The 23945-nt window shown below is 33.8% G+C and overlaps 1 protein-coding gene across 1 annotated transcript in view; it reads right to left on the reverse strand.

Moving 5' to 3' along the window:
- Positions 1-23945, reverse strand: part of LOC145568647 (TITAN-like protein) — a 31383-nt gene that overhangs the window by 1684 nt on the left and 5754 nt on the right. The window contains exons 5-6 of the mRNA XM_081628079.1: positions 1107-1152; positions 545-966 (exon numbers count right to left, since the gene is read on the reverse strand). Coding sequence (XP_081484205.1) covers positions 545-966; positions 1107-1152 — 468 coding nt within the window. The remainder of the gene's footprint in view (positions 1-544; positions 967-1106; positions 1153-23945) is intronic.

The raw sequence follows: 23945 nt of genomic DNA on the forward strand, positions 1-23945 counted from the left end.
AATTTAGAAGGTTCCACATCTGAAACCACCATAGTCGAATTCGACTTCCAAGCACTCGAATTTGTTAAAATATATGCTCACATTTGATAGTGGTTGGTGGACAGTGGTTTTTTTTTTTTTTTTTTTCTCTCTCTCTCTCCTTTGCTTGCCTATTTCAAATTAGAGGAAAATAGGGCGTTCATTGATAAATGGTGTTGGTCTGGTGGTGAAGGGGATGCGTTGATTGTGTAGGTAGCCGCTGTGGTGGTGGTGGTTGTGGTGAGTTGGACTGTGATTGTGGAGTGGCACAACCTACCAAATACCCACTTCATGTTAATGTTGCTGGTCAGGGATAAAATTCTCTTAAGACTTTCTTTTCTCCTCTTCCTTGATAATTAAGAGTTGCATTATTTTCCACAACAAATGGAGGGCCAAAAATCAGACGATGATTCAACTAGGTAGTCGTCAAATTGGTTAATCGAGACCAAAAAGAAGAAGTATAAATATTTCACAACGAACATAGGCAGCCAATACAAAAGATATGAGGGTTATGCAATGAATTTACCATCCGTTTGCTGATATAAGGATGCAACTTCGTCTCAGACTCAACTTCACTTTCTGCTTTCGAGACATTTAGCTTTTCCTTCTTAAATTCTTTCATTGATTCTTTTCGGCTGCCTGATTGCCAAACCCCACCAAAGTTAGGTAGCCAGTTAGCATCAGAGCTATTAGCAATTATCTCTCCTCTCTTCTCCATCTCCAATTCTGCTTTCCTTTTCTCTGCCCATGCAGCCCCTACTCTCTTTGGGTTCAATTTGTTGGTCTTTTTACTATTCTTTTCAGTAACATTCACCTTCGGCCCTCTTGATTGCTCATGCTCATTACATGCCTCAAATCCTTCAAGCCAAGGAGGCAGCGCCCCAGAATGAACATTTCCATTCATAACATCCATACCTCCAGAAGATATTCGACTGAGACTATGGTAACCTGTATAGAATATAGCCAGATAATAAAATAACAGGACAAGCAGGCACTATCAACATTTGTCACAACCCCTTACAGCAAGTCTAACAGCATTTTGTAGATTTAAGGTTGAAAAATTATGAGTCCAGAAAATGGCAGTTTACCCTCAGTAAAAGGCTCTCTGCTGGCAATGCTTTGTTTCGGACAGACCTGACATGATATAGATGCCATCACAAAATCAGTGTTATTGGTAAAATTTTGGTGCATCCATTTACAAGTAAAGAAAAAAGCAGGTATCATGCACATCAAATAGGAAACTAACATCAAGATTTGTGAAGAATACAGTGTTGAAGAAGCAAAAAAGGAGAATCAAATGCAGCTCCAGTGGTCAAGGACAGATCCAAGGGTGGGCTACTCGGGCTGTGGCCTTCCCCATGGATAAAAATAAATAAATAAAAAATAATAATAATAACGGTTTTTTCACCCAATGCCCTAAACCTTTTGCAAAATTCACTAACTACCCTCAAGTTTTTCAAAATTCACCAAATACCACTGACGTTTGTTATTATTCCTAACTTTGTTAAATAATTACACAAAATACCTCTATTTTTTAGGTACAACGACTAGTTTGAAATTTAGAAAACTAACCGTTAGTTTTGGTTTTCACCCTTTATTACATAAATACTCAACACATAGCAACCCTCTTATTTGCTTAACCACAAATTTTAACACCATGAGTTATATGTCTAAATCCTCTTCCTCAATGTATGAGTGCGTAAGAATTGCAAACAACCTCTATTCATAAAAAGAAGTGTTGGAGACCACAGCAGAGAAAAAAAGGGGTCAAATGAAGTAGAGATGATAATTTTGCAGGCTTGGCAGGAAACGGACCGAGCTTATAGTTCATATATTTTCCAACAGGCTTAATATAGCAAACTCAAGCCCCCTTTATGCCCTAATAAACGGTCTGGGCTTATCCGCGGGCTAACGGAATTAGAGCTTCTAGTTGCAAATTTTCTCCTACAACTGCAATATTTGTTTGCAACTCTTACATAAGAGTACTCATATATTGAGGAAGATGATTGGAAAATATAACTCATGATGTTAAAATTGTGGCTAAGCAAATAAGAAGACTACTATGTGTTGAGTATTTATGCAAAAAAGGGTGAGAATCAAAATTAGCAGCTAGTTTCCTAAATTTCAAACTAGTCGTTTATTTTGTGTAATTATTTAGCAAATTTAGGGCATTTGGTGAATTAAATTTTATTGCTAACGGAACTTTAACGTCATGGGTATTTTGAGGTCACGGTGTGAATAATAACAAACGACAGTGGTATTTGGTGAATTTTGAAAACCTTCAGGGTATTTGGTAATTTTACACAAGGTCAAGGGCATTTGGTGAAAAAACCGTAATAATAATAAAAAAAAAAAGCTTAAACTACATTTTATTGTCATTGTATGACACACCAACGCTAGCTCAGTTAGTGTGAGCCATAAAATAGAAATGTGGTATCGGTCGCGACCGCGGGAACGGTCGCGGTGATACGGTAACGGAATCGATGCGTTGATCGCAGACCGCACAGCGCTCATTGCGTTAGATTTTTTTATTTTTACAAATATCAAAGGAAAAATATTTTTAGATAATTTGTTTAAATTTTTTTTTACAGATATTTTCTTTCTAAAAAGATTTAAATTCAATTTATCATAAAATAACGATAATAATAATAAGAGTTGGAAAAGTAGTTAGATTTATTTTTAAACAAAGTAATGTAGCACTTCGTATGAAGTAATTACAGTACTATAGTTAAAAGGAGAGGTTGAGTGGGTCAAAAAGTCAATAATAAAAAGTAAAAAATACACAACTATCCCACCTTTTTATTAATAACAGCTGTCCCAAGACTCCCAACCACAAAATTACCTCGTTCTTATCAACCCTCAACCTTTAGCTTTCATCTTTTTTCTCTTTATTTCTCCATGCGGTTATACAGTTTGCGACATGCCGGCAACAATGGAGTCTGCCTCTAAACTCCGACCAACTCACGGATTTAAGCTTTTTTTTGGGCAATTCAGTTGTGTATCGGCCGTATCAACTGAAAATGCGGGGTTTTTTAAAACTCCGTTACAAAACGGTAAATCTCATAACAAGCTTCAAATCCGTTACATCTCGGCCGCATCGCGATGTCACAACCGAGTTTTTATTCTATGGTGTGAGCTACTTGATAATGTAGCGTGTATTGGTTCAATTGTAGCATTCAACTGCTGCATTAGATGATGATCAAAAAACTTTGCAAATTGTTTTATCATCATTTACATATGCTATAAACCTATGATAGGTAGTGGAGGAAATTGATTAATGGTTTTACTATGACACTAAAAAGTATGAACTGTTGTAAAATACTATATTGAATATCCATTATTACTTTGTAACTCTTTCAACGTTTATGACTCTGTAACTCCCTATGACTTTACTTCTCTTTGTGACTCCTACATAAATAGACTCTTCATTGTCTTGTATTTGATGAATATATATATTTCACGTAATTCAAATTTTGTTATCTTAGGTTGTAACCCATAAGTTTTTTTTTCTCCTTCATTTTATCTTTTTTATTATTTGAGTTAGCAATTCATAAATTGTGTTACTCCTATATTAGGTATCAGAGCGAGGTTATTTACCAATATCTCAAAATGTCTACCTATTTTGTTTAGCCAGAAGTACCCCAATTATCCAAAGACTAATATGAAGATTGGTGCATTAAAATGAAAGCACTATTTGGTCTCATGATTTGTGGGAAATTGTTAATGATGGGTTTGAAAAATCATCAGATGAGACAAAATCAGCACTAACTAAAAAAAGAAAGACGAGTATACAAAAAATCAGAAGAAACATTAAAGCACCTTATTTTTTATCTATGCAGGATTAGATTGCGAAACATTTGTGAATACCTCGAATGCAACCACAAGCAAGGAAGCTTGGGATGCTCTCGCAATGATATTTAAAGGAGTTAAGAAAGTAAAAAAAAAAAAAAAAAACCGTTTACAAGCATTACGAGGTGAATTTAAAGATATCAAAATGACATATGTTAACCAGCAAAAACATACAGAGAAATGATTGAAGATGCTAAGATCGTCGAGAAAGTACTACAATCTTGTAATAAAAAATTCAATCATGTATTAACTGTAATTGAAGAATCTAAAGACATTGATACATTATCGGTGGAAAAGCTTCTTTGATCGCTTCGAGCGCATGAACAAAGAATTAAGAATAATGATTCACCAGCCGTGATAGAACATGCTCTTGAATCAAAGTTGTCATCAAATGAACAAAGAGGTGGAAATCAACGACGTGGATTTCGTAAACAAAGAAGAGGTCGTGGTAACTACAACCAAAGTAGTGAGAGAAATTTTGGCCATAGAAGAGGGTCAAACAGAGGAGGAAGGAGTTTCAAAGAATGTGGTAAAACAAAATACATTCAATACTATTATTGTCAAAAATATGGACATTGTGCATCCGAGTGTTGGAGCAAACACAAGGATTAGGGAAATCGTTTGAATTACGTTGAATCTTCAAAAAACAATGAGGAAAGTCCTACATTGTTGCTAAATCAAAGAAAAAAAAATAAAAATCGACAAGACATGTGGTCTTTTGATTGTGGTGCTAGTAACCACATGTGTGGGAAAAATAATTTTTTTACTGACCTTAATGAGAGGATACAAGGTAATGTAAGTTTGGGAGATTCATCCAAACTACAAGTTGAAAGTAAAGGAAAAATACCAATATTTCAAAAGAATGGAAATGAAGAACTCATTTCTAATGTTTATTATGTGCCTAATATGAAAAGTAATATCCTTATTATTGGCAACTCCTTGAAAAAGAATACAATGTTCATTTGGAGGGTAATATTTTTCTTCTTAAAGATAAAAGTGGAAGACTTATTGCTCAATAAAAAATGGCGAAGAATCACATGTTTCCGCTGCAACTTAACACCGAGTTACAATTTGATACATTTTTGCAATTTAAGGCTTAAGTAGAGCTAGAGAGCGGATATAAATTGAACACACTAAAATCGAGGGTTGAGTATACATTAAATTTTAGACATGACGCGAAGCATCTTGTAAGACAAAGGATTACCAAAGCAATTTTGGGTAGAAGTTATATGCACAACTTATATTCTAAATTGTTGTGCAACGAAGAGTGTGAAGAATATAACTCCACAAGAAGCATGGAGTGGTGAGAACTAAGAAGCCAAATGTTAGAACATTTTCAAGTGTTTAGGTGCATAGCCTATGCTAAAATACCAAGGCATAGAGAAAGAAGTTAGATAATCGAGGTGAAAAATGTATCTTCATTGGATACAGTTCACAACCCAAAGCCTTAGTTTTAAAGGGCGCAAGGCGCACGAAAGCGAAAAGAGTCCTAAGCGCAAGGCGAAGGCGCCCGCCTTTTGTAGGTGAGGCGCACTTTATTTATATAGAAAAGAAATAATAATTTCTATTAAATAAGTGTAAAAATGAAATTATGAGAAAAGGTGAAAGGGCCATGTGATCAATAACAAGAGTTTATCAAATCGAATTACAGTATATGGGATTTTTCTCTCCTCTAGAATTGAAGAAAACCTGCCCATAACAAAGTCTCATAGTATACTTTGGGGAAAATAAATAGCTATTGATCCTTTAAAACGGAAAGTGCAAAATAAGGCGCAAAGGCACAAGAAGCAGCCTAGAAAAAAGCACAAAGGCACGCGCCTTTTGTAGGTCTTTGAGCCCCAAAGAGCTAAGGCGCCAACCTCGAGCATCACTGTGCCTTGCGCTTGGCCGGCGTTTAAAAACCAAGTCCAAAGCTTATAAATTATATAATCCAATTACCAAAAATTATGTTTGAAGAGTAGAATCGTATGTATAAATTATATACTACCTCCGTTAAATATTATGTGCAACTTTTGAATATTTAATTTCACAAATAATACCCAAAGTTGCACATAACATGTAACAGAGGTAGTATAAATAATCATTCAATGAAGGAGACTTGAAAATGGGATAATCAGGAAAAGGAAAAGGAAAAGGAAAAGGAAAAGGAAAAAGAGGAAATAGTGTTTAAAGAGTAGAATGATATCACAAAGAAGAGTTCTGAACAAACTCAACTAAGGACTCTAAGAAATAATAATGATTCATCATCATCATCGCCATTCACTAAGGGTCTAATCTGTTCACCTTATTTTCACTTATTTCAGGTTTAATAAGTCCAGATAAGTTCTAAATTAACGTTCTCCCCACCTTATTTCCACTTATTATATTAATACAGAATTATTACTAATTAAGATTGCTTTTCACTTTTTTTTTTTTTTTGTCAATTTTTATGTGTTTTATTATCATTATTTCATATAAGAATAAAGTAACGTTTGCATAAAAACTAATAATTAAACTAATGTTATACTCATAAGTTATGGTAAGACTAACATGTCAATCACATAAATTTTGCTTAAATAAAAGTCAGGCAAATAAAAAAGTTCATTATTTTTGTAAAAAAAACAAAGGGAAATCAATGAAAATGAAAGTCAGAACAACAACAAAACCAAAGGAAAATTATACTATTTCTAAACTATAAAATAGTAGTGTTGTTAACCATTAACTTTTTACTATTCCTAAGCTATAGAATAGTGATTAATTGCATGTTGTTAAAAGCCAAGTACACACTATTTCTAAGCTATAAAATAGTGGTTTTAGTTTCTTCATGCATGCAATTAGTTACCATTACTAATATATATATATATATATAATATACACGCACATACTTTTTCTTATTCAATAACTAATAAGGTGTATCTCAAAACACCAAGAAGGTAAGAGAGCTTGTTTATGAGTATTTTAGATAACTTTATTATTTTGATACTAATATACTATTTTCATACTATATTTTTCAGGTTTTGACGGAGGTAGTTTCAATAAAAAGTGTACTTGATCGACAAACAAGCCACGTAAGTCTATATAATGGCTTTAAATTTCTGTTTTTGATTTTTATTAATTTTTTTTCAATGGAATTTTTAAGCCGAATTCTATAACAATCTTAGTTTAGTAAAACATGATTTTTATTTTACATTATCATTGACATTATTTTTTTTTCATACGTTAGTGTAATACATGATACGTGAATAAGTGATCGATAAATTAAGATGACCATTAGTGAGATAGAGTATAGATGCGTGCTTGCCGTGTTTTTTTTACATCACATTTGTTCATTTTTTTTACATGTACATACTTTATTTTGTAGTATTTTTAACTTCTATATTGTACTAAAAAAAATATTAAATACAATAAATCATATTATGTAGTCCATACTTTCATGAAAAGCTAAAGATACAATAAGGACAACGAATGAAATCAAAGAATCATGTAAATAACTATGGTGTAGGAGTCCAAAATCATTTTTATTTTTTTTCCAATCACCATATATCTTTAATTAAAAATAAGAACTAACTTGTACTTAATAAGTGGATTGAATTTCACTAGCTCTAAGATAAAATATGGAGACAATGTAGCTGTTGCTTTTCTCATATTATTAATTATTGAATGGATAGTAAAGTCATGAATTTGCAACTTATACGAATTTATTATTTTCGTAGCTAAAAAAAAAGTGTGATTTGATCATCGTGAATTATCTCATGAAATATTAGCTACTAAATTTGAAATATGTAATACTATCTTACATTATCGTTGACAATATTTATTTCATATACAAGGATATGATTTGCTAGCTTATACGAATTTCTGAATTGAGTTGAACGTGTACCTTGGTTTTTAAAGTATTGCTTTAGAGTGTTTGTTGTTTTGTGCATTTTTGCTCTTAGCACCTATATTTGTAAGTCCCAACATCACCCATATTAGTATCTTATTGACTTTTAACTAGTTAATATCGCTTTGAATATTTTATTTATTAGCAAAACTACAATGGAATCTAAGGGAAGGACATCATGGAACAATGAGGATATTGAGATATTTTTGGATTTATTAAAAGAAAACAAAAAGTCAAGAGGTGGCAAGTATAATTGGGACACAATTCTATTACGTTTGAATGCACAAACAGGGAAAGACTTCGAAAAGAAACAATTGGAAAACTTTTATAGTGACATTAGGACAAAATTTAAAGCTTGGAACGAACATAAAAGTTGGACTGGAATTGGTTGGAATGAGGAAACGGGTTGCCTTGTGATTGATCCAAAAGATGAGAAGTGGAAGACATTTATAAAGGTATTTAGGTTATGAATTTTGCTTTTCCTACTTATATTTTTGTTATTATTACTTGGAATAATATAAATATTTTTTTTTTTATTGTAATGGCTTATAGAAATATAAGAACTCTTCAAGCTTTCTAAAGAAACCCTTGATGTTTGAGGATAAGTTGTATGATATATTTGTTGGGACGTATGCGACAGGTAACAAATCTTGGTCTCTCGCCGTTGGAGGACCAACCATACAAACCAAACACAAACAACCCATGATTCTTGTTCAAGATGATTCTAAGGAAGGATCCGGGGATTCTGATGAAGAACTTAGAACCAAAGATGATAATATGGAAGGTCAGCTTACGAAAACAAGTCCCCTCCCAAGAACATATCTTCTAACAAAGGTAAGAGTTCATATTGCGGTGCTACCTCTAGTAGAAAGAGTGTGAAGGATGACATTAAAACTTCCATGGAATATTTAAGAAGAAACGTGCAACTTGGTTCCTCTAAGACACAACCTAGACCATCTCCATCAAAATATGAAAAAATGATTTCAATATTGGAAGGAATGCAGGCAGTTAGCAATTACGGAAAGTCTTTCATTCTTCAAGTGTAGATATTACGTGATCTAGATGAAAGTGATTTTTTTTTTTTTTTGTCTCTTCCGGATAATGAGTTTAGAATCATGTATTTGTAGAAAAAAAAAAATCTCATTCCCAGATGATTGCTATAGGCCTAGCTTCAATGATAACTTGGATGATGATTATTAAACTATCATAAGTCGTCTAAGATGCTTAGCACTTGTTATTTTAAAGTTTGGGTGTGTAAGTTTCATTTTTTCCAATATGGAATAAGTTAAATTTTGGTAACTAATTTATTTTGATAAATGTGTTTTTATTGTGATATGTGAAACTTTATTTTATTATATTTCAAAGACAAGTATGAAGAGTCACATATTATTAATTACGTATTCGTTGATTTTTATTTTTATTTTTTATTTTTTATTTTTTTAGGAGAAATTAACTTTTATTTTGATTTATAGAATGAGCAAAACATTACACCAAAATTGTATGACGTATATTGCCTTGCACGAGTCGAAGAGATTACTTACTCAAATAGAACGAATGCCTTTACATGTAGGGGGTGAACCTGGAAGTGAGTGGATACATAGGTTATTGATCGGACATCCTAATTTGTGCAAAGAGAAACTAAGGGTTGATAAAGATATCTTCATAAACCTTGTTGATGTATTAAGAGGGAAAGAACTATTATCTGATGGTCGATTTATACACGTGGAAGAGCAAGTCGGTATATGTCTGTTCATGATGGCTAAAGCTGATTCATATCGTGATGCTGCGGAGAGATTTCAACATTCGATATCAACCATTTCTATCTACTTTAGAACAGTGTTGAAAGCTTTGGTTTCATTATCTAGTGATATTATTTGACCATATCAGAGTTTCAATGAAACACCACTAGAAATTAAAAACAATTCATTATATTGGCCATTTTTCAAGGTAACAATTCTAATGTATTTAATTAGTAAAAATGTTAATCCTAACATGCTACATATTTTTTGTTCTTATATTAAAAAAATAAATAAATAAATAAATAAATCATTCTTAGGATTGTGTCGAAGCTTTAGATGGTACCCATATAGAAGCAATTGTTGATGATGTTGGTGGTAAGCTATATAGAGGACGTAAAGGAAACAAAACATGGAATGTCATGGCCGAGTGTTTTTTGCACATGACACGACAGTTGGGACACATTGTTTAGGTGATGTAACCAAAAAATTCCCCCATCCACCTTCAGGTACTATTTAAAGTTCAAATTTGTTATTACTTAGATAAATATGCTACCTTATTTTTAGCGTATACTAATATTTTCTTCTGAATGAAAAGGAAAATACTTTTTAGTTCACTCAGCATATCCCATGGTTCGAAAATGTGGTTTCGGTCGCAATCGAGGAAACGGTCACGGTAACTCGGTAACGGACTTAATGCGTTGTTCGCGGACTTCATTGCGGTTGTCGCGCAATAATTTTATTTTATTTTATTTTTAAGTTTTATACATTTTTATAATGAATTTTCTCATAATTTTTAAAAATTCTATATTCTTGTATACTTTAATTAAAAAAATGGACTTTTCTTAATAAAAAATAAATATAAAATAAAATATGGACTTAATTCTAGACTTAACTGACTAAAATAGTTGAAAAGGGGTTGGGGGTCACGTGGAAAAAGAACAAAAAAGACAAAGGGGAAGACAAGGGGTAATCACTAATCAGGTGGTGGGGTCAAGTTAAAAATTAAAGAGGAACTATAGAGTATTCTAGGCAGCCAGCTGTCATACTTATCACCCAACCACTCCAACTTAAAAAAAAAAAAAAAAAAAAAAAATTCTCTGTTATTTAGCAAAAACAAAGCCGACTTTCATGGAGATGCCATAAATCCTCGCCGAAAAAGTAGTTTTATAGCTTAAGGTTTGGGTTTTTTATTCCAAACTCTGTAAATAACGTTGGATGCGGCCGATTTTCTGTTCAAAACAGCCGTACCGGCCGAAATCTCGGGGTTTCAAAAAACAGCGTTATGAATCAGGAAATATCGGATCGGCAACTTTGAAATCCGTTACATCTCAGCTGATTCACGACGTAATGGCCGAGTTTTTACACCCCATCCAAATACTCTTGGATATCTAAGCCCACATATAGGCAAAGACTTGGGTATCATTTGCCAGATTTTGAAGAAAAGGGTCCACCTATTGGAAACTTAGAGCATTATAATTATTAACATTCTCTTTACGTTCAACAATTAAAAGATGTTTCGGCGTATTAAAGAAAAAATGGAAGATCTTAAAGATGATGCCACCGATGGATGAAACATTTCAATTGTCTATCATTATTGCAACATTTACGCTTCACAATTTTATCCGATTATACGAACTAGGGATACCAATATTTCAAGAGGTTAGAAGAAATGGAGACTAGAGCAGATTATAATATGTACGATAACTTAAGGAAAAAAGCTATGAACCATATTCGGGATAAATTAACAAAAGTTATATGGAAGTGGGTTGGAGGTGTCGTAGAGGATGATACGGAAGAAGAAAATGATGACAGTGATGATGATGAATCATACTTTTAGAACATTAAAATTTTATTTGGTGTTATTGCTGATGTGTTCATTTTATATATATATTTATCCCCGTCCCTTGGTCGTAATTAGTAGTGTTTTTGGCTCCTACGAGCCACTTTTAATACTAATTTGTGTTTTCCAGTGCTTTGGTAGTTTTGCTTGAGTTTTGTAGGAATTTGCGTACTTGGAGCATTTTCCCGGGTTTTTCGAGGAGCATCTACAAGTAGTGAAACACCGCGACCACGTTCGATAGCCCAAGACCAATTGGAGGTAGCAAATCGGTGACCAAGGGCTCAGTTTTGGAGATACGAGGCGCTTGGGCCAAGTTGGAGAGCCCAAGGAAGAGCCTCGAGGCCCAAGAAGCCTCGCCCGGACCACCAGAGCACCGCCCAAAGGCGCGCCCGGCCGGGCGGGGCGGAGCAACACCTTGAAGGGTCCCGCGACCGGAGCACTGCCCGACCGGGCGCGAGAAGACATCTGAGGCAAAGGAGGCGGGCCCGGTCCGGCGAGCCACTGCCCCGCCGGGCGCGAGAAGGCATTTGAAGAGAAAAAGGCGGGCCCGGTCGGGCGAGCCACTGCCCGACCGGGCGCGTGTTGGTTTTAGGGAGTTTAGTTTTTCGTTTTGCTTTTGTTTTAGCGGAGATCTTCTTGCTTAGTATAAATGTAATTTTATTAGGCAAGACTAGACACTTCTTCATAATTCTCTTACTCTAGTTTTTATTCTCATTCTCTCTACTTAGACTTTCTCTCTCTAGACTTTTATTCTCTCTTGTTCCTTAACTCAATTGTAATTTCGCCGTCTTGGTACGATTTCTCTCTTAATTAATCTCAGTATTTTCTTCTTTCAATTTCTTCATGTCTTGTTTAATTATTATGTTTTGCTTAGTTTTAACTATGTCTGAGTAGTTTTCCTTCTAGGGTTTTTGGGGATCTAATAAATAATATGTAAGGGTAATTTTATGATTGTTGATCATTAATGCTTAATTGATTTCCTATTGATTGTTTAAATGCTATGCAATTAGATTTGGCCAGGTTTAATTGTATGGGTTTAGCAATATTGATTCGAGATTCGAGAGATGAGAATTGATGTTTAAGCTTAGTTTCAATGGGCAGATTAATTTATAAATGGTTAGGTCGAGATTCGAGAGATGAGATTTAATACCGGTAATTTAATTCTGTGATTGTAATACGTAGCGAAAGCCCTTTATGATCTGTTTAATTAATGCATTGATGATTGATTGTTGTGTTTTACCCTGGAATATTGTTTATTAGTGAACCTATGCCCTAGGCTTTATTATTATTGTTTTCTTCCTTAATTATTCTCTTTACTCATAATCTTCGTAGAATAGTTTATAATCACAACAAATATTGGTTACTTTAATAATTTAGACTATATTAATTAATTAGGAGTAGAAAGACTAGTTTCCCCGTGGATTCGACCCTGCTTCCCTATCTGCATAAGCTAGTGGACTTAGGTAATTATTTTTGATTAGGTGATACGACTTTAGCCTGTCAATTGCTACATACATTTTTTATTGTTTTTATTGTTTTTATTTTTTCTAATATTTTCAATAACAAAAATGCTAATATTTTCATATTTTATTGCTTTTATTTTAATATATATTGTTATATACTCATATTACCAATATGTTATACAATATGTTTCAAGAATGACAAAATAATGTCTAATAAAGTCTTATAAGAGTCAATAAGTGTTAATAAGGTCTAACAAGGTCAAATAAGTTTTAATAAGGTGTAATAATTGGAAGAGAATGTGGTGTCCTGCCAAGCTAGCTGGCAATGGAAGCAAATATGGAAGGTGAAGGAGAAAATTAAGCATGGTTTCACAAAAAATGTGTGGAATCAGCATCAGAATGGGTACACTGTTGCTAGTGCTTACAATTGGCTTCAAGTGGTGTAACTGGATCTGGAATAGGTACAAAATCCCTAAGCACAGGTTTATAGCTTGGACAGCACCTTGGATAGAGGCACAGAACCAAAGAGAAACTAAAGAAGGTTGGGGTCATTTCAGAAGATAGCTATCCTTTATGCTCTAAGACAAGCATCTGCTGTTTGAAGAGTGAGTACAGTCAGATATGAGAGTTGGAAGAGTGATGGACTTTACTGATATGGGGTCTTGCAATAGTTGGTGCTGGAAGGCTGCAAATCGTTTTCAGAATGGTCAGTCAAAGTTTATGCACTGCCTTAGTGAATTATATTCGGCAGCAGAGAAACTATGTTGTTTGGGATGGGAAAATTCATAGGCATGATGTAATTGTAAATAAAATTTGTTTTGATGTTTATCATAGGATAAGTAGTATAGCAAGTAAGAATGTTAAAGGTAGGGAGCTTAATTGGCTCAAGGGCGTTTGCCTAGGGGCTTAGATGCCTCGGTGTATATTGTTTTTGGGTGATTAATAAAATTTTTACCTTTTCCCAAAAAAAAAAAAGAGTTGATAAGTTCACATAATTAAAAATCAGGTGAATAGAACACACCCTAAAGGACCGCTATCAAAAAAACCTGTGAAGATGAGAAGCCTTACAGACATTTAAGAAAAGAAACTTAAGTTGAAGAAGTTGAGTTATTTTGCTTATATGACCTGAAACCATTGATTTTAAGGAAGCTAGGGAAGAGAAAGAATGAAAATCTGCTTTAAAAAAGAAGATCCATTCAATAGAGAAAAACGATACCCAGGAGCTGGCTACATTACCAAAGGGCCAGAAGGCTATAGGTGTACAATGGGTTTACATGATCAAAAGAGGTGCAAATAGATGTATGGATAGATATAAGGCATGACTTGTAGCAAAAGGATACAAGCAAAAGTATGGTGTTGATTATGCTGAAGTATTTGCTTATTCAGACCTTGTGGCTCTCTAAACACCAAAAAAAAATAAAAAATTATAATATCTTTTGTTCTAACTCTTTATCTCTTTCTTCCCTTAATACAATTGTAATATTGTTTCTTTGAAGTGAATAATTATACTTATACAGAGTATTATTTATTTCCTTGAATTTCCTACTTTTGAAAATTTGCGTGTTTGAGCTCACCATTTCCTATTTCGTTTCCTTTTTCTATATTTTTTTTTTTTTGAGAGAGTTTCCTTTTTCTATATAACCTATGCTCTAATCTCTCAAAAAAAAAAAAAAAAAAAAAAAAAAAAAAAAAAAAAAACCTATGCTCTAACTAGGGGTGAGCAAAAATTTAAGGTACCTTGACTGGAACCGGAACCTGCTCGGAACCGCAGGTTCTAGAATTGGAACCTGTAAAGATGATTTCACTTGCAACACATCACAAATGGAAGATATATTAACTTGATGTCAAGTCGACATTTTTTAATGGAATTTTAGAGAAAAAGGTTTATGTAGAACAACTAGAAGGTTTTGTCATCAAAGGGAGAAGAAGATAAAGTGCTTCGGTTGAAAAAGGCACTTGATGGCTTAAAGCAAGTCCTATCGAATACACGTATTGATAGATACTTACTAAAAAAATGGTTATATCAAGTGTCCATACGAACATGTTGTTTATGTGAAGAAAAATGGTGACAATGTTCTTATAGTAAGCTTATATGTTCGAAGAAAAATGGTGACGATCTATTGTTTTCTAGGAACAACCAAACAATGTTTGATGATTTCATGGCGGCAATGTTTAGAGAATTGGAGATGACATATTGTGGCTTAATGAACTTCTTTCTTGCATAGAGGTGAAGCAATGTGAAGATGGAATCTTTATTTCACAAAAGAAATATGCAAAAGAGATTCTTGAAAAGTTTAAAATAGATACATGCAAACCTATGAGTATTCCTTATACCTATTGCAACAGGATTAAAGATGACAAAAGCTGGAGAAGGAAAATTAATTGATGCAACTCTATAGAAAAGTCTAATGGGGAGTTTAAGATATTTAACCATCATCTAATATTGTATACGGTGTAGGCGTTGTTAGTAGATACACGAAGACAGCTAAAGAATCACATTGGTGCACTACAAAGAGAATAGTAAGGTATATTAAAGGTACCTTGATTATGGGATATTCTATTCTTTTGGAAATGGAGCAACATTATGAGATCAAGATGAGCGACAATGTACAACTCGATATGTATTTTATCTAGGTTCAACTACCTCCTTTACCTGGAGTTCTAACAAACAACCAGTCGTGGCACTATCAAGTTGTAAAGCTTATACAGTTTGGTAGCATTATGGTTGAGAAATCTCTTAAAAAGCTTGGTCACATTCAAGAAGGATCTACTACAGCATTTGTTCACAATGTGTCAACTATAAAACTTTTGAAAAATCCAATACAACATGGGAGAATTGTGCTCAAGGGTTTCATTTTCTTCGAGATCAAGTTGAGCAAGGAACAATTGTGCTCGAGGAGCAAGTCACAGATATTTTTACGAAACCACTATCTTACGCAACCTTCAAAAAGTTACGAGAATTAATAGGAATGAAATTTAAAGTTTGAAGGGGTGTGTTGAAAGATAAGCCACAAAAAGTAATTTTGGAATAACTATTATTAGATTGCTAAAATTTAATTAAATTAGTGAAAGGTGAATAATGAGAATAATTCTCATCCTCTATATCTCTAGTAAAATAAAAGTTATATATGTAGAGTTTATTACATTGAATTATTAAGAAAAAAGAAGAAAAAAATAAAAAAAATAAAAAGGAGAAATTTTAAGATTAGAATATTGTATTTGATAGATATATATTTCACATAATTGAAATTTTGTTATCTTGGGTTGTAACCCATATTTGTTTCTCCTTTATTTAATCCTTTTTATCATTTGAGTTAGCAATTCATAAATTGTATAACCCTTAGATGCTGAAGGGTTTGATAAAACAATTAAGGAGAATAATGAATTAAAACCTCTATATAAAGCTAAAGCCTTGAAATTTCTTTGACATAACCTCCATGAAGGGCTTAAAAATGAATCTTTAACCGTAAAAGACCCACAAGTCCTTAAGAATAGTCTAAACTGTGATACTCCCCTAAAGTGAATTTGAGATTGTAATGTTTTAAATTAATTAGCGAATATAACTCAGTTACATGACTTCTTAATTCGTGACCACGTCCTACTAGCTCTACTCACTTCCCTAAAGTGAATGCGACATCCCATGATGAGGAAGAATCTAAAAACAAAGACCATTCCAATAGTAGTGGTTGATGTCGAGATCACAATAGTGGTTGTGGCCAATGGTGTGGATGAGCCGTAGACATGGATTTGGGAGATATGGTAGAGGTCGCGAAGGTCATTTCACAAATTCACATTCCCATCAGAAGTAGAAACTTAGAGATGACAAAGTTGTGAAAGAGAAAAGTTAAACCAATATGTGTTACAGTTGATGAACTTTATCAAGAACCATTGTAGCAAGGAAAGAATCATTCAGGTATTTTATGGTTATAATCGATGCATCGACTAGATGGTCACATATGTCCTTGTTATCAACTCGTAACCTGACTTGTCTCAATGATTATTACATGTCCATTGAGATCAATGTTGAACATCCTATAGCACATGTTCATACCTGGAACTGTAAGGCAAAGTCATTAATTAAACGACTAAGAATTAATACAAACCATTGCTTAAGAAATCCATGCTCCCAATTTGGGACATGATATATCACATATGGTGGGTCCTCATAGGAGGTTGAGAATATATGTTAGATTTGAACCCCCATCAATAATTAAATATCTTAGCCTACCACAAGGATACGACTCGTTTTGCACATTGTCATTTTAATGAATTAACTTTCAAAATTTAAGGGTGAGAAAAAAGGAAATTAGATGAACTAACAATGTGAAAAGTAAGTTCAAAAATTAATTCATTTACAAAGTTAAGCAAATCAATTGACAGACTCGTTTACTGACCAAAAAAAGTGACTTAAGTCACATAATTCATTTGTAAATGCTCCATTAAAACTTAATGTCCCAGAAGGACAACATAAATTTGCTAATGAGTCAAAACCACAAAAGGGTGGAAGTTCAATAGGTTCTAAAGATAAGAGTACTTGGAAAAGGAACAAAGTTTCAAAATAAGGAAACAATTTCCAAAAGATCATCAAAAGAGATTTAAACATGATACAAAAAGAAATTCAAGTATCTGATAATATGGTATAAAAATGCGTCCGGTACGTCGCGATTCGGCCGGTATATAACGGATTTCAAAGCTATCGATCCGAGTTTTGTCGATTTGATACGGTGTTTTTTAAAACGCCGCAATTTAAGCCGATTCAACCGATACGAACTAAAATTTGCCCGCATAAACCGATAGCTTGCTTTCTAAAGGAAAGAAATGAAGAAAAAAAATGGAGAAACCTCCATTGAACTCGAGAGAGTTCTTTGTTGAACTTAAAGAGGAGAAAGAAAGTATAGCACGTGAGAGAGAGTAGGGAGTTTTATTTAATTAAACTCCCTCAAGTGGGTGGGTGGGGTCAATGGCATAAAATAAAAACTCGGCCGTGACACCGCGATGCGGCCGAGATATAACGAATTGGAAGCTTGCCGTTACGAGATTTATCGTTTTGTAACGAAGTTTTAAAAAACCCCGCATTTTCTGTAGATACGGCCGATACATAACTGAATCGCCCATAAAAAAAAAAAAAAAGCTTAAATCCGTGAGTTCGTCGGAGTTTAGAGGCAGACTCCATGCATGTCACAAGCTGTACCATCGCATAGAGAAATAAAGAGAGAAAGAAGAAGAAAGCTAAAGGTTGAGGGTTGATAAGAATGAGGTAATTTTGTGGTTGGGAGTCTTCAGACATGTGTGTATTTTTTACTTTTTATTTTTGACTTTTTGACCCACTCAACCTCTCCTTTTAACTATAGTACTGTAATTACTTCATACGAAGTGCTGCATTACTTTGTTTAAAAAAAAAAACCTATATTACTTTTCAAGCTCTTATTATTATTTTCATTATTTCATGATAAATTGAATCTAAATCTATTTAAAAAAAAAATATCTGTAAAAATAATTTAAACAAATTATCTAAAAATATTTTTCCTTTGATATTTGTAAAAATAAAAAAATTTACCGCGATGACCGCTATGCGGTCCGCGATCAACGAACCGATTCCTTTATCGCATCATCGCGACCGTTCCCGCGATCGCGACCGATACTGCATTTCTATTCTATGATCCATGGGAATAGTGGGGTAGGTTTTTTCTATGAATGATTAATCCTCACGTGGGTACTTTTTTAAAAATGTACTTCTCCACTTGCCAATATTTCAATTTTGTAATTATACTACTTGTACTACTCCTGACTAACGTACTCCTTTGATTTTTTTGGCTTAAAAAAAGACTTAAATTGTATTTAAAAAAATATACAATTAAAATAAAATCCTTAAATATAAATTTTAGTTTAATAAATTTAAAACAAAATTCTGCCGCTACAACTGCTATGCAGCCCATGACTAAAGCATAAGTTACTGTGATACCACGACTATTTCCGTGATCCGACCGATACCGCATTTTTATACTATGCGTAATAATGAAGAAATCTAAACAAATTATATCCGGTATGGAATTTGGAATTAAATGGAACCGAAATCAAATCAACGTCAATGATGTTTTTCTATGTAATGTGCCATTAGTTGTTATGGATATAAATAAGAATTATGAACCAAAATCCATTGAAGAATGTAAACAAAGAAATGATTGACCAAAATGGAAATAAGCAACTGAAATAGAATCAAAATCTCTAGGAAAAAGAAGTATTTAAACCTATCTGTATACGTGGAGGTATAGGGATATAAATGGGTCTTTGTGCAAATGAGAAATGATCCAGGTGAAGTTGTAAGATATAAGGTACGATTAGTTTTACAAGGTATCACACAAAGACCTGGTATTGATTTATGAGGAGATATACTCTCATGTGGATTTCAGAAAAGAATAGCCCATTAGATACTGACATTTATAAGAAGCTCCCATGCAGCAAAATAGATCTGACTTCTCGAGAACAGTTTTGTATTAAATTGAATAAATCTCTCAAAGTAATAAGGGCATATGTGGTATAATCGTCTAAGTGAGTATTTGTTAAAAGATTAGCATAAGAACAATCCTATTGGCCAATGTAATTATACGAAGAAATTTGGAGCCGGATTTTTTAAATTGTAGTGTATGTTGATGATTTGAATATCATCGGAGCTCTTGAAGAGATTTTGATGACAGTTGATAAGAAGAAATTTTCTTGAGGTTACAAATAAAGCACCTAAAAAATGGAATCCTTGTGCATCAATTAACATACATAGAAAAGGTTCTTAAAAAATATTCTATGGATAAACCACATCAATTAAACGACCAATGGTTGTAAGATCATATGATGTAGAGAAGGATTATTTCTAACCTCGTAAAATAGGAAAATAATACAGAAAATCATGGTCCTAAAGTGTTATACTTAAGTGTTATTGGAGCACTAATGTACCTGGCAAGTCATACACAACCCAAAAGTTTAGTTCATGTCCGGCTAAAGGCATTGGAATGGATTAAAAATATACTTCATTACCTCAAAGTACGAAGGATATCAGTTTATTCTTTCCTAAATTGTACAAAGTAAATTTGATTGATTTTGCAAATGTAGGTAATTTATCTGATTCACATAATGCTCGATCACAAACTAAATACATAATCACATATGGTGAACTACCATTTCTTAAGGTTCCATGAAACAAACCAATACAGCTAATTCTACTAAATATTATGAGTTTTTAGCAATTAATGAAGCTAGTCATGAATGTGTACGGTTAAGGTCGATAACTCGGCATATAAAAGAAGATTCAGGTTTATCCTTTAGGAAAGGAGCACCAACAACTATACGAGGATATTGCATCTTATATTGTTGGAAGGAAGAATACCAAGGTGATAAAACAAAGCAAATCTCATCCAAATTCTTCTTTAGTCATGATCTTTAGAAGAATAGAAATATAAATGTTATGCAAATTTGTTTGTAATGTTAGCAGACTTATTTACTAAGGCACTTCCAACATCAATATTTAAGATGTTAGTTCATCATAATGGATTGCGTCATCTTAGAAATCATCGGTGACATAATCACGAGGGGATGTGAATACACGTTGCATTCTTTTTCTTTTAACCGGTAAGGTTTTTAATGAGGCACCATACATGCACATTAAGCACATTATTTTAGATAATAGACATATACGGGGAAGTTGTAAAATACTATTTAGAATGCACATTATTTAATTTGTAACTATCTAAATCTTTGACTCTCTCTGTAACCCCATTGCCACCCATCTATTACTTTACTTCCCTTCGTAAATCCTACATTAATGGACTTTTCATCGGGACTTTTCATTGTCCTTGTGAGTTAATATATTCTCATATATAAATGTGGCATGTTTTAGTGAAAAGGAGCTAAGCAAATAATATTACCATTTACACCTCTCTTATATTCTTCTTCTCTATATTTATAATTTGAACCATTGAAAACTCTTATTTCTATATAAAATAACCAAAATAAGGTTTTAATGGTACTTCGTATAATTCAAGCAATATTCCAAATTACATTTCCCAAAACTTTTGTATCACAATGATAAATGTTATGTTTTCCTAAAAAGACAACTCATGTCACAATGTCCACAACAACCCTCTTTAAAGTGCCACTTCCACGACATTAGGAAAGCGAGCATATTCAATGCTTCTACCTTCTAACACCGTTCATTACAAATTCAAAGGGGTTGGCTACATGAACCAACATGAGGACTTCCCAAGAGGTCACCCATCCTAGTACTACTCTCAATTATAAAGGCTCATATCAAGTGATGTGATAAACTTTCACTGGTTGTCACTAGGGGTGTACATAAACCAACCCAAACTTGACGTGAATCGGACCTGTTTGGACCAAGGTTCGAAAATGCAGTTTCTGTCGCGATCACGGAAACGGTCGCGTGATTCTGTAACGGAAGTGATACACACGAATTTCTTCTGTGGTTATTAAGAATAAGATTATAATGATTTTTCTCATAATATTTGAAAATTTTATATTCTTATACGTATTATACTATTACTCTTTTTAATATTTCGTAATAGCCCTAGTTATTACTAAATATAAATGGAATAACTTATTTATGCATTTTAAATTAAAATCCTTATGGTAGTAATTAAATAGGGGGATAAAGGGTGGTGGTTCATGTGGGAAAGAAAAAAAAATAGGGAAGAGAGGGGGTGGAAGCCATCTGTCATTTTGTTATTTTATGATAGCTGGTGGGGTCAATCAAATTTCAAAGCAAAAATAAAAGTAACCCCCTTTCAGCTATCAGGGTTGACAGTCCACTCCCAACCACATAATAATTTTTAATAAAAATTATTTTATGGTGCAAACAATCGACTTTCATGGAGAAGTCGAAAGTTCGTCGGAAATGTATCAAAAATCTCATGAAATGTCTGAAAAAACCTTGATTCGCGTGTGATCTTGGCCGAGTAATGATTGTATCAGTCGTATCAGCGATTCGGTTCGAAAATGCATTGTATTTCAAGGAAACGCGCCAAAACGCTAAAACTCGGTTCGATAAAATTGAAATCCATTACGATTCGCCCGATACGTGTTGATGCAGCCGCATTTTAATACCCTGGTGTGGACCGGACCTGGGACCCGTAAATTCAGGTCCGGTCCGTGGAAATGAGTGATTCCGAGTTTCCGATCTTGTCCGGGTTAAAACCGGATTATTCAGGACCTTATACCAAATTTATTAATATTTTTTTAAATTTCAGTCTTAAATAACACCAAAAACCCTATCTATCCCACATTTCCACATAGCCGCCTACCTCTCTAATTCTCTCACCTTCAAACTCTGTCTTCTCACCTTCACTCTTAATCCATGTAATTTTAGTCTCTTCCTCTAATCCATGTAATTTGAGTTCCGGTGCCAAGAGGGAACTAGCCAACCACGACACCTTTCTTTCATGTTCGGGCTCCAATTTGAAGGGGGCTCTACCACCTAGCCACGAACCACGAACAGATCGATCTAGCTCCTCCACCACTATCACTCTAGCCCACCGTCGCCTTCACGATCGTGGGGTTCTTGATTTGTTTACTCACATACTTCTCTTTTGCGTCGTGAGTTAAGTTAAGCATAGGATTATTTTGGATTCTAATTGTTGAATTTGTAGTGTATATTTTTAGATTTCATTTTTGTAACTTATATGGAAAATATTCTACTGTAATGTTTAATTACTACATACAATACTCTTATTTGCGTGTTCATCAATTTCCTTCTTTCCTTTTTAGATGTATTATTAGTTTTCATGAACCGTAAAACCTATAACATATACTTAACTCGAAAAGGGTTATCCGGTCTAAAACAGGAACCGACCTGATAAATCAAGACGAGACCGGAACCGAACCTGTTGATTCAGATCATGTCCTCGGTCCTCCAAAAACTACGATTCCGATTCGTCGAGGTATGGTTCGGCCCGGTCTGGTTTTGGACCGTTTTGTCATTAGCCTACCGTAACCCTCCGGAAAACCCACTGGCTTCTATATTCAATGCTTCTACCTTCCAACACCAATCATTACAAGTCCAATCACTAATCATACCATTTTAGACACTAGTCACACTACAATGGAAGAAATTAATCGGACACATTTATCCTTTTCTTTTATATTATAACCATCAATATTCTTTTAAGAAGTATTTCCACCTTATATCTTCTCATGTATGCAAGCAAGGAAGCCACTAGTTTTGTCCCTTTACCTTGTCATGGCAGTGATATATTTTGTAATATTATTTCTTTTAAGAAAAAGGGAATGTAACATAGTAAAAATATTTTAAATATTTAAGGAAAAATTTGATAATACAAACCCCATTTTAAGTTAACTTCCCATAGTAATCCCTATTTTTCATTTGTTTCCCATACAATCCAGTGTCGGATGTATCTTTCCCAATTGGTCCATGTAACTTGTAAACTTACAACCTATTGAACCAGTTAAAAAACTCTCTCTTTTCTCATTGCCCTCCACCAAACACCAAACACCAAACCACAGCCCCTTTTTCAACCAACCACTCTCTAACCTTTTCTTAACTGTCAACCATCATTGTCCTCATTACATGGCCTTTCCGACCACAATGAAATTCCCCCTTCTCATTTTGAACAAGAACCCCTAACCTATTCTCCTCATCTTTACCATAAAAAAACTATCAACGAGCAATTCATGCAACCTCCTTTTCAATTGTTGTCTCTCCTTCCTCTCTATGTCGCATTTCAAGCCCTTCTTTTGGGTTTTACTAAGAATTGAGTGGCCTAATTTTTTTTTTACGGTAAGCAATATAAGAACTGGATGAATGAATCGAATACGTCCATCTAGGCACATAACTTAATGTAGATTTTATAATAGTTTAAGGGAAAAAGAAATGAAAACAGAAAGTGGAATAAGGGAAAATGAATAAAAAATGGCATTTTCTACTAGCATCATTGGGTGCATAGGCAATAGAATCCATATCTTTTTCCATACTACTTAACTTTTTAATTACACATTAATAGGATTTATAAAAACAAACTCTTCCTCCTTCCTCTCCCCCACCATCAAACCTACACCAAAAATTCATTTCTCAATATGCCCAACCAAAAAACTTCCTTGCATAACAAATCAATGCTACCATTTTTTTCCCTCTTTCCCTAAACATTTTCCAT

The sequence above is a fragment of the Chenopodium album genome, chromosome 11 (assembly GCF_948465745.1).
Source record: "Chenopodium album chromosome 11, dcCheAlbu1.1, whole genome shotgun sequence".
Classification (NCBI taxonomy): domain Eukaryota; kingdom Viridiplantae; phylum Streptophyta; class Magnoliopsida; order Caryophyllales; family Amaranthaceae; genus Chenopodium; species Chenopodium album.